At 42.4% G+C, this 10,446-nt stretch overlaps 1 protein-coding gene across 1 annotated transcript in view; it reads right to left on the minus strand.

Annotated features, from left to right (window-relative positions):
* The window catches only part of C1QTNF12 (C1q and TNF related 12), a 174,653-nt gene extending 166,822 nt beyond the window's left edge, over window positions 1-7,831 (minus strand). The window contains exon 1 of the mRNA XM_082273556.1: window positions 6,979-7,831. Within this exon, the coding sequence (XP_082129682.1) occupies window positions 6,979-7,164 (186 nt within the window). The 5' untranslated portion in view covers window positions 7,165-7,831. The remainder of the gene's footprint in view (window positions 1-6,978) is intronic.
* Between the last annotated feature and the right edge of the window lie 2,615 nt (window positions 7,832-10,446).

Raw genomic sequence — 10,446 nt, forward strand, 5'->3', positions numbered from 1 at the left:
TCTACGTAAGTTGTACCTGTTTATTATCTGTCTTCTTATTTCTACATCTTTCAAAGTACAGAATTTATAAAGCTTGTCTGAGCTGTTAGAACAAAGGGGGCAGGGAGCGCAAGTTACACTCTGTAAAACTCAGTAAGAAGAGCTCTGAGAGCTTTTTGGAGGAAAGAGACACCCCCCCCCCCCCTTACACAGCACAATCCAATGTTAGTACAGCGATCTCCCCTGCTGTGCTATTGTGTTTTGACGGGGGGACGCCCCTCCCAACAGAACAATCCGGCTATTGCCGGAGAGCACAGTCCGGGAGCCAGTCAGCAGACCTTTTTCGGTCATGAGCCTTCGACAGAAAGGCTGGCTTCGTTCGGACCAGCTGCCATACACACAGGCCAAATGTCGGGCAGTTTCTATTGAACCGACTGATGCTGTCCAACTTTCTGCCTGTGTGTATTAGGCTTTATTGCTCTTCATATTGTTCATATTTCATGTCTGAGGTTTACAACCACTTTAAATCAATTTTATGATTATAATTAGGTACCTGAATCTGACCTGGAATTTGCCTCCTGCAGTCCTTGTACAGCAAGGCTGAAGTGTTAAGCTGGCCATACACTAGCCAAAAATCGTTCAAACTTTTTTTAAAAAAAACGAAAAATCGGCTGTGAGAGTGGACGATAGTGCTATCATGTAATGCCTGAATTTCGAACGATAAATCGCTCAATGGACGGTTTTCGTTCAGTTTGTCACATATGCCTAATGCAAACAGTTCGGCCGAGAAACACATTAACCACTTTACCACTAGAGGATTTTGCTGTCTTATGTCCAGGCCACTTTTTGCGATTCGGTGCTGTGCGAATTTAACGGACAATTGCACGGTCGTGCGATGCTGTACCCAAACAAAATTTACGTCCTTTTTTTCCCACAAACAGAGCTTTCTTTTGGTGGTATTTGATCACCTGTGCGATTTTTACTTTTTGCGCTATAAACAAAAAAAGAGCGTTTATTTTGAAAAAATAACAATATTTTTAACATTTTTTTATATGAAATCCCCCCCCCCCCCCCCCCAAAAAAATGTAAAAATCAAAATTTTTTAAAATTTTTGGCCAATTTGTTTTCTGCTACCTATGTTTGGTAAAAAAAAAATCACAATAATTGTATTTTGATTGGTTTGCGCAAAAGGTATTGGGTTTACTAACTAAGGGAAAGATTTTTGTCATTTTTGGTGTTTTTTTTTTTAACCAGTAATGGCGGCGATCTGCGATTTTTTTTGCGGGACTGCGACATTTCGGCGGACAGATTGGACTCTTGACTGACATTTTTGACATTTTTGGGGGTACCAGTGACATTACTGCAGTAATCAGTGCTATATGTATGCACTGTTACTGTAAAAATGACACTGGCAGGGAAGGGGTTAATTTTATTGGAGAGGGAGGGGTTAATGTATGCCTGGTGCTTACTGACGTGTGTGGGGGGAGGTGACTGGGTGAGTCAGGGACAGATCAGATGTTCAGCTATGCTGAAAACTGCGATCTGTCACTCCCTGTCACTTAGGAGATCCGCCCGCTCTGTTTACACAGGCAGGCGGATCTCCAAACTAGATTCCCCGATGATCAGGGAAGAGCATCGGCGATCGCCGCCGCTCCTCCCCTGGCCCGACTCCCGCTGTGACTGAAAACAGCGGGAGCGCACCTCCGGCGGCGCGCGAGCGCCGCCTACAGGGGGAGGAGTCTAGCGAAGTACTACGTCGCTGGACGATAACGAGCCACATTGCTGCAGTAGCAGCAATGTGAGCAGACGTTATGTGGTTAACCTTTCAATTTATCGTTCTTTCGGCAGAATTTTCCAAACTGTTCCTTCAATTTTTCAGCTCTGAAAAGTTTAAAAAGATTTTCTATTTGTGCCCATTAACTGTTCGGCTAGTGTATGGCCAGCGTTAGAGGGTGAAGAAGCACAAGTGAAACACTTCCACTTATTACCTCTCACAGAGATCCCAGTACTGACAACACTTTCAGTCAGCATTTGCTTCCTAGACTAAGATGCTGGCTCAGACATGGAAATCCTAGTGCCTGTGCAGTTCTTGGCTGTCTGACACAGATTAGCTCTCGCAGCTCTAAATAACAATGTTGAAGTTTGATCACTGGGGGAGAGGAAACAAAGGAAATGCTTCCTACTCCCCGCAGCAGACTGATGACATCATCTCAGCCTAGCCTAGGCAAAGTCACTTGACTGTAGCTAAAGGATGGCTTTTCAATATTGAAATGTAGAGCTTTGGAAAAAAAATGATGCAGTTGCTGTATACAGTAAACCCCCGCTCTATCGCGGTTCAGTTTTTGCGGTCCCGGTATATTGCAGTTTTTTCTGTAATGTTATTTTACTAATTAAATCATTGAAAATTAATTATTTTTGTGTTTTCCATAGCTCTTGCTCTGTCTCTCAGTATCTTTTAGGTGTTTAAATTAGTTTCTATTGTTTTAAAAGTGTGTTTAAAGACCTTAAACACTTAAGCCCCAGAAGATTTTACCCCCTTCCTGACCAGGGCCTTTTTTGCGATTCGGCACTGCGTGACTTTAACGGACAATTGCGCGGTCATGCGACGCTGTACCTAAACGAATTTGACGTCCTTTTTTTCCCACAAACAGAGCTTTCTTTTAGGGGTATTTGCTCACCTGTGCGATTTTTTGATCATGCGCTATAAACAAAAAAAGAGCGTCAATTTTGCAAAAATAACAATATTTTTCACATTTTTTTATATGAAATTCCCCAAAAAAAAATTTAAAAATCAAAATTGTTTTAACATTTTCGGCCAATTTGTTTTATGCTACATATTTTTGGTAAAAAAAAATCACAATAAGCGTATTTTGATTGGTTTGCGCAAAAGTTATTGCGTTTATCTTTAAGGGAAAGATTTGTCATTTTTGGTGTTTTTTTTTTAACGAGTAATGGCGGCGATCTGCGATTTTTTTTGCGGTACTGCGACATTGGCAGTGTTGGGGATAACTAGTTACAAAGTAACTACATTACTTTTTTTGGTAACTAAGTAAAGTAACTAGTTACAATACTAATATTGGTAACTACACTACTTTACTAGGCTATAGGAGGTAACTACACTACTTTACTAGGCTATAGGAACGCGCTTTCCTGCGTTACCCAAGCCGTACGATACAATCGTTATTTCGAAGAATAGAGAGGGATGAAGTTTATGACTTTTTGTTGCACTTTATGTTTTATTCTGTTTTTTTCAGGTTTTGTTCTCATGTTTCCCAAAGCCTGTGTTTATACAATAAACTCTATGCAGAAAGAGTGTCATGTATCTTCTTCTACACGGTCAATTAAGAAAGAGGAGAGTAAAGTAATAAGTAGTGAAGTTACTTTTCAAATGCAGTAACTAGTAAAGTAATCTCATTACAATTTACAGAAGTAACTAGTAACTAGTTACATTTATTGAGTAACTAACCCAACACTGGACATTGGGACGGACAGATCGGACCCTTGACTGACATTTTTGACACTTTTGGGGTTACCAGTGACATTACTGCAGTAATTAGTGCTATACATATGCACTGTTACTGCAAAATGACACTGGCAGGGAAGGGGTTAACTTTATTGGGGAAGGAGGGGTTAAGTGTTTCCCTAGGGGCGTGTTTCTAACTGTGATTGGACATGGCTACTGGTGTAGGAACAGTGATCAACGGTCAGATAGTAGAACCGTATGATCCCCATTCCTACACAGGGGAGAATGACAGGCGGCTTGTTTACATCAGCCGCCTGCCTTTCTCCCTTCACGGCGGACAATCGCGAGTGACCGGCCGACATCGCCCGCTATTGGCTCACAAGCAAGTGACAGGCTAGTGACGTACCGGTATGTCACTTTGCCTGGCCGGGGCTGACCGCCGCAGTATATGTACTTGCGGCGGTCGGCAACCGGTTAAAGACCCTAAAATACTTTTAAAAGTACAGTGACAGTTAAAAAAACATGCCTACAGTGTATTTTAATAGGGTTTTTCTATTTCGCCGATTTTCACTTTTCGAGGGTGGGTCCGGAACATAACCCCTGCGATGGAGGGGGGTTTACTGTATTGTGATATTTCAGGAATGTATTCATACAAATTTGTAATGTTATTAAAAGGTCTATTTTAAAGTAGCTCTGAGATATCTTGTCAGGAGAGAGAAAGAAAGCAAATGATAGGGTGGGAGTCCTATGTTACACACATTTCTATCCGCCGCTCATCCCTCCTCAGGCCTGGTATCTCTCTCCTATGTACACATTCCACCACTTGGAGCTGGCAGGGCATCTTTCTGGTTCCAGAGCTATTTAAAACATCTCTGTCACAGGGACGTTCCTCAGTCCAATAACTGCACTGCATTCCTGCTCTCCCCACAACGTAAACAGCTCTGGCTTCTTGTAATGCATCCCTTTCATTCCACATGTTCACTCTCATTATCTCATCCTCTTTACGCGGAATTGCACACCTCTCCCTGTTCACAGCCCCACTACCTCTTCCTGGACAACCCTTCTCTGTCTCACAGTGTCTCCCATTCATTCCACCAGGCTGCACAGATCATAGTCCTGGAGTTTTCATGGAACGGGAGATATCATAAGTAATACATTGCTCAATAAGTGTCAATAAGGCAGCTGTACAGGTTATCTTGTAATTCCTATACCCATATACTAAAAAAAGTTACACATTTTTTTTATGAAAAATCCAAGACATAAACCTTAAGATCCTAAGAGATCTTCTATGATCACTTCACTTGTTCTAGTTTTGCAGGCTTCTTTCAACAATCAATTGGTGACAACAGACGTGCCCAATTTCTTATACACCCACTGCCAAGTTGGACGATCCCAGTGTCCGAAGTGATCCTTTTTAGCACCCTATGTACACCCATGAATCAATTCCTTGCCAGGCATAACACAACCAGGTGTTGCTGGAAGATATCCATCTTTACACAGCGTCATAGTCCAATGAACATATACTAACGATTGTTTTTTATTACATTTTATATTAGACTCGACTCATGTATTTGGATAACAATCATTATTTTTAGAAATAGCACTCATCTGCTTCTATTGCTTAAGATTTGGGTTATTATAGCAAATAACACTTGTTATAGGTTGGTGAATTGATTCAGGTGTATGAAATCGTATTTTTGGACAGCTGAGTCATAATGAGGAAGAAGAGTGATCACATATGGGCACAAATCCACATTTGTCCAAATGTACCTAAATAACACTTATGCAGTTCTTTTGCTATTATCTGATCAGTGCACAATAAAGTAGACATAAAATGAAAGTCACCCTTTTTGGGCAGATTGGGTGATGCTTACAAGTGCATGGGATACCCCTATCCTCTATGCTATGGAGAGAATGGTTCATCAAAGGTTTTGAAATCTTGTCCAAAAAGCTTATATTCTCACAGATAACTAGCTTCCGGTTCACAGCTCCTTTGCCATTTTCCATTCACAAAAACCAATAAGACTGACTCTGAAGCACTACGCAGGTAGCTTGCCCCAAGGGCAGCCAGATTAACGATCCCCCTCACAAGCCTATGGGCAACTTTAGAACCACCTGCATCATTTGTGACCTTAAATGGGTACTGTAAAGAAGCTTCCTAATTTCAGTAAGGACCCCTATAATTAACCCTTTCTGATCAATGGAAGGGTCCCCAGCAACCAGTTGCATTTACTCTTAAGTTACCACTGCTCACCTATGCCCATGTTATTCCATGGCAGCATATGTGACATACAGTAGGTGCAGTCAACCTTATGGAACCCTTTGAAAAGCAAAGGGTCTGTAAGATCAACCAAAGCAAGATGACACTGCTCAGGGCAGTGAAACCTCGGGACTGCCTGGTGGCTGTAGTAAAACAGCTGTTCAGTATAGGTTCAAAGGTAGAGTACCCCTGAAAATCAATGGGATGGCAAGTGTACAAGTCTTCACCACTTTCCAAAAACTGTCAGATTTCCTGATAATTGACAAAAGTGACCCATTCAGTTTATCTCCCTGACCTGGGTGCCATGTGCATGTAGCACAAGGGAGCAATCACAAATGTAGAGATTTTCAGGCTTGACTCAGATAATTCAGACGTCTGAGAGCTTTGAAAAGGGAGCAGTCCTCAATTAGCCTCAGAAATTTTACAGCGTGTTGGAAAATCTTAACAGGAGACAACAAGCCTTAGGGTCAGTTGTGAGTGCTTATTATTACATAGGCATTGACCCCCTCCCTGCCTGCCTGGTCCAAGAGAGGAGACTGATTTAAGGCAGCGCATGGCTGCCAAAAAACAAGTACCAACAACCTTTTTTTTTACAGCTGTAAAACAAGTATGTCATACATATAACATTAATTATTAACCATGTCTGTACAGGTTCCTGCATTGAGTCCATGCCACCACATCCTCAGATGGGTTTATACAGAAAGCCAAAAAAGCAATGGCCACAATGCATTAACTGACAGCACCCAGGCATTATTATTATTATTGCTAGACTGTCTGACAGTTAACATCTGACTGATCAATAAAAGTTATTGCACTTCCATCCTTGCTATTTGTAGCTTGTTGTTCACAAGGTCACAATGCATAAAAATGTCCAAATATGTGTAAAAAACAAAAAGGAGGATTCCTCCACTAGTAGATTCCTTATACTATTTGTACTAGGTAGTAGTTTGTTACTGACTATCTACTTTTACATAAAAAATAATACAGAAATGGGATAACTGGATGCATCCGCATATTAATTATGAACATATTTTGGTCCTATCAGTGACAGAGCATGTGTACAGCAAGAAGCGTACAAATGCAGAGAAAAAAATGAACAATTATTGTAAAATATTTTTATGTTGCCCCCCACATAAGCACCACCTTAAGCAAATGCCTACTTTACTAAAAGCTGAAAAAGCACCAAAGCAACAATGGTCATTACAGAATAAGCACCAGCATAAGTTTGCAGTGGGATGAAAAGGGTGATGAAAGTGTCTGTGCTTCACACACATACCTTGTCAGGATCATATAACTCCTCACTGTTGGACAGCGTAAGATTTAAAGGATCAATGAACTGATGTGGGTCTTTTCCCTTTTTGCGCTCTTTTCTGGCTGCCAGGACCTGGAATATGGTAAGCTGTTGGCACAGTACAGTGGCTACCAGGAGCCATATCCAACACCTCATTATGTCCTGAAACATATAGATCCTTCAAAGGTTCGCAAAGCTGAACAGTAGGAAGCTCCAAGTGTTTCAAGAAGATGCTGAATGGGATAAAGCAAGTGGAAAGTGATCTACCTCTATAGATAAGCCAAGACAAAAGAGGGTCAAGATAAAGCATACATCTACTTAACTCCACCAGGTCTTAAGACAGAGCAAGGATGAAAGCTAAGTTCTCCCATCAATTTCTTCAAAAGTCTTAAAAGTGTGCAATTAAAAGTCGCTGAACTATGAAGTCTGGAGCTTTTTTGAAGGATCAGGATGACATCTCAGCCCACATCGACCAGCATAGAGACCCATCAGTGTAGACACTCCTCTTTGATAAGGATCAAAGTCTAGATCCAGGTGGACAATAGGACAATGTCATCTTGTTGACCGCTAGTCATCCTAATCTGTGATGATAACTGGTTGCCTCCACAACCTGTAGCTCAAGCCTCCTATTCAGCCTCCTTTCAGGATAAGATTTCTAAAGACTTCACCATCCAGACTTGGCAGTTTTTCCACGTGTCTGCTCAGCAACAGATCACGAAACTAATGTAACGTACGTCCTTTTGCAGGTAATACGCTGTCTCGTGCAGTGAATATTTTAAAAGGCTCTGAGACAATACATCTTAGCTTTGTTGAACCAGCTGTCAGAATATTAAAATAATCAAAAAAAGTAAAAAAAAAAAAAAAAGAAAGCAAAAAAATGTACAAAATTAGTCCAGTGAAATATATTTAAAAAAAAAAGCCTTCTGAGTTCTTGGATAAATGCAGCTTTTGCAGTGATTGTTCAGGAAGATAGTGAAATATTTGTATACTTTCTGTCCCAGTCTCCTCTGTCTTCACTGTCTCTCTCCCCAACTGCAAATTGGCAGTTGTTCTTCAGGGCTGTTCATTTCACCAAATATATCCTTCATTCCTGTAGCTGCTACTTGAGGGAGAAGGAGGGGCCTCGCATGCTCTTCTGTCAATCCTAGTTTTTTAACAACCCTATTAAAACAGAGCTGATAAGCCCCGTTCAGCCTCTCTCCAGAGAGATGCTAATCACATTTTAATGACCCATAAAACCTCTTTTTTTTCCTTCTTTTTTTTGTAACCTGAGGCAAAGCAACTGTTTATGAAAATGACAAATGAAACACGGAATAAGAAAAGAAGAATGTATAGTATTTAACCCTTATAGGGTAATGCTACCTTTTGGAGAAAAAAAGATTGTGGCAGGCAAGGGAACAAAATACCCAAAAACAAATCGAATTTACTCTAATTAAAGGTATGTTCCCTTATGTCTATGCAAGCTCTTCTATTGTCTGGTGTAGAATTTGCACATTTTGCTTGTTTGCATGGAAAACCTGCAGAGACGACTGGCTATAGCAGAGGTGGGCAACCTTTTATGTGCCCCAGGGAATAAAAGTGCCATTTTCCTTGAATGTCACTTTTGTGGAACACGATGGAGTTAGTAGTGGTGGCAGGGCTGGCCCAAGACATTGTGCTGCCTGGGTCCAAGAATGAAATGCGCCCCCCCCCCCCCCCCAAAAAAAAAAAAAAAGATTTACATCAGGAGTCCACCCTTAACATCAGGAGCTCCATACTTGGCTTCAGGAGCCCCCTATCTTAAGATCAAGAATCTCACTTTACATTGGAAGTTCCCCCCTTTACATTTGGAGTCTCCCTTTGCATCAGTAGTCCCTACTTACATCAGAAGTCCCCCTTTAACATCAGAGTCCCTCTTTGCATCAATAGCCTCCTACTGAACATCAGGTTTCTCCCTTTATGTCAGAATCCCCGTTTACATCAGAAGTCTCCCCCTATGCACGTGCCTGTGTCCTCCTCCATGTGAGGTCCGACCCCGGAACATACACAGGGTGGTGAGGTTAACAAATAGCCTGCTGGCCCCAACCTCCATTAGGAAGTGCTCAAAAACCTTGTTGGCTCTGTGCTACAGGTGGTGGACGGGCTGGCAGAGAGATGAAGCCTGCAGCTTCAGCAGCAGAAGAGAAGTCCAAAGTTCCCTGAACTCTGAAGCTCCCAGCACACGCTCCCTCCCCCCTAAACATTGCGCCTGTGCCTCTCTTCCACATGCTGCACACCCTACCCTCCGGCCCAGTCTGCCACTTATTTGCTGCCCCTATTAGAGTGCTGTCTGGGTCCAATGGACCCACCGGGACCCATGGTAGGGACATTTTACCTATTAAAGCAAACTGCGCCATTGTAATCTTTTAATGCTTAAAGTGATTGTAAAGGCACAAGGTTTTTTACATTCATGCATTCTATGCATGAAGGTAAAAACCTTCTGTGTACAGCAGCCCCCCCTAAAGCTTAACTAAACCCCCTTTCAATCCAACAATGTCCACGAGAGCCTTGGCTCCCTGGGGACTCGCACTCCTGTTTGGCTTTTGGCAGCAGCGGGAGCCATTAGCTCCAGCTGCTGTCAAACACAGCCAGTGAGCCAATCCGGAGACGGATGTGGCAGAGCCGAGCCACGGCTTCGTGTGTGAATGGACTTGCAGAGCCATGGGTCAGGAGCATGCCTGCTTGGGTGCCCCCCCGGCAAGCTGCTTGCTCTGGGGGCACCCGGCAGGAGTGCTGGCATGGGACCTAAGAAGAGGAGGATCTGGGCTGTTCTGTGCAAAACACAGCAGAGCAGGTAAGTATGACATGTTTGTTATTTAAAATAAAATAACAAGACTTTAATATCACTTTAAACCGCAGGCATAAAATATGAACAAAGTATATCCCTCTATAGTGTGTACTTACCTTAATTAGGAGCACTAAGTGTCATTTCTTGCAGTTGCTTCATTCATCCACTATCAGCATGAATCACTTCTGACAAGTCTTCCTGACACCAAGATAAAGAAGGTGACAGGGGAGGGACCTCCAGCTGATTGACAGCATCAGCTCTGTTCCTGTGAGCTGTGTGAAAGAGGGCGTGTCCCATCCTCAGCTCTATCAGCTCTGCTCACTGAGCTCTGCAGAGTGTGACTTTAACTCTCCGCCCCCTTTTTTTCTGACAGTTCAGACAAGCTTTATAAGTTCTGCACTTTGAACAGATATGGAGAAGTGAAGACAGCAGATAAACAGGTAAAACGTATGTAGAAGGATTTGTTTCATCTCTGTGTATCACCAGAGGCCAGTGACTTCAATAGGTATATGTAAGGGTTTACAATCGCTTTTTAAATCAGCACAAGGGATAGTTTTTACATTCAATGAGAATCGTTCCTTTTGCTTGTGCGGGCTGTCCTAGCGCAAATCTTCCATCTTCTGCCCTCCCACACACACCCATAGTGC

This window comes from Pelophylax lessonae (assembly GCF_965119305.1).
Source record: "Pelophylax lessonae genome assembly, chromosome: 12".
Classification (NCBI taxonomy): Eukaryota; Metazoa; Chordata; class Amphibia; order Anura; family Ranidae; genus Pelophylax; species Pelophylax lessonae.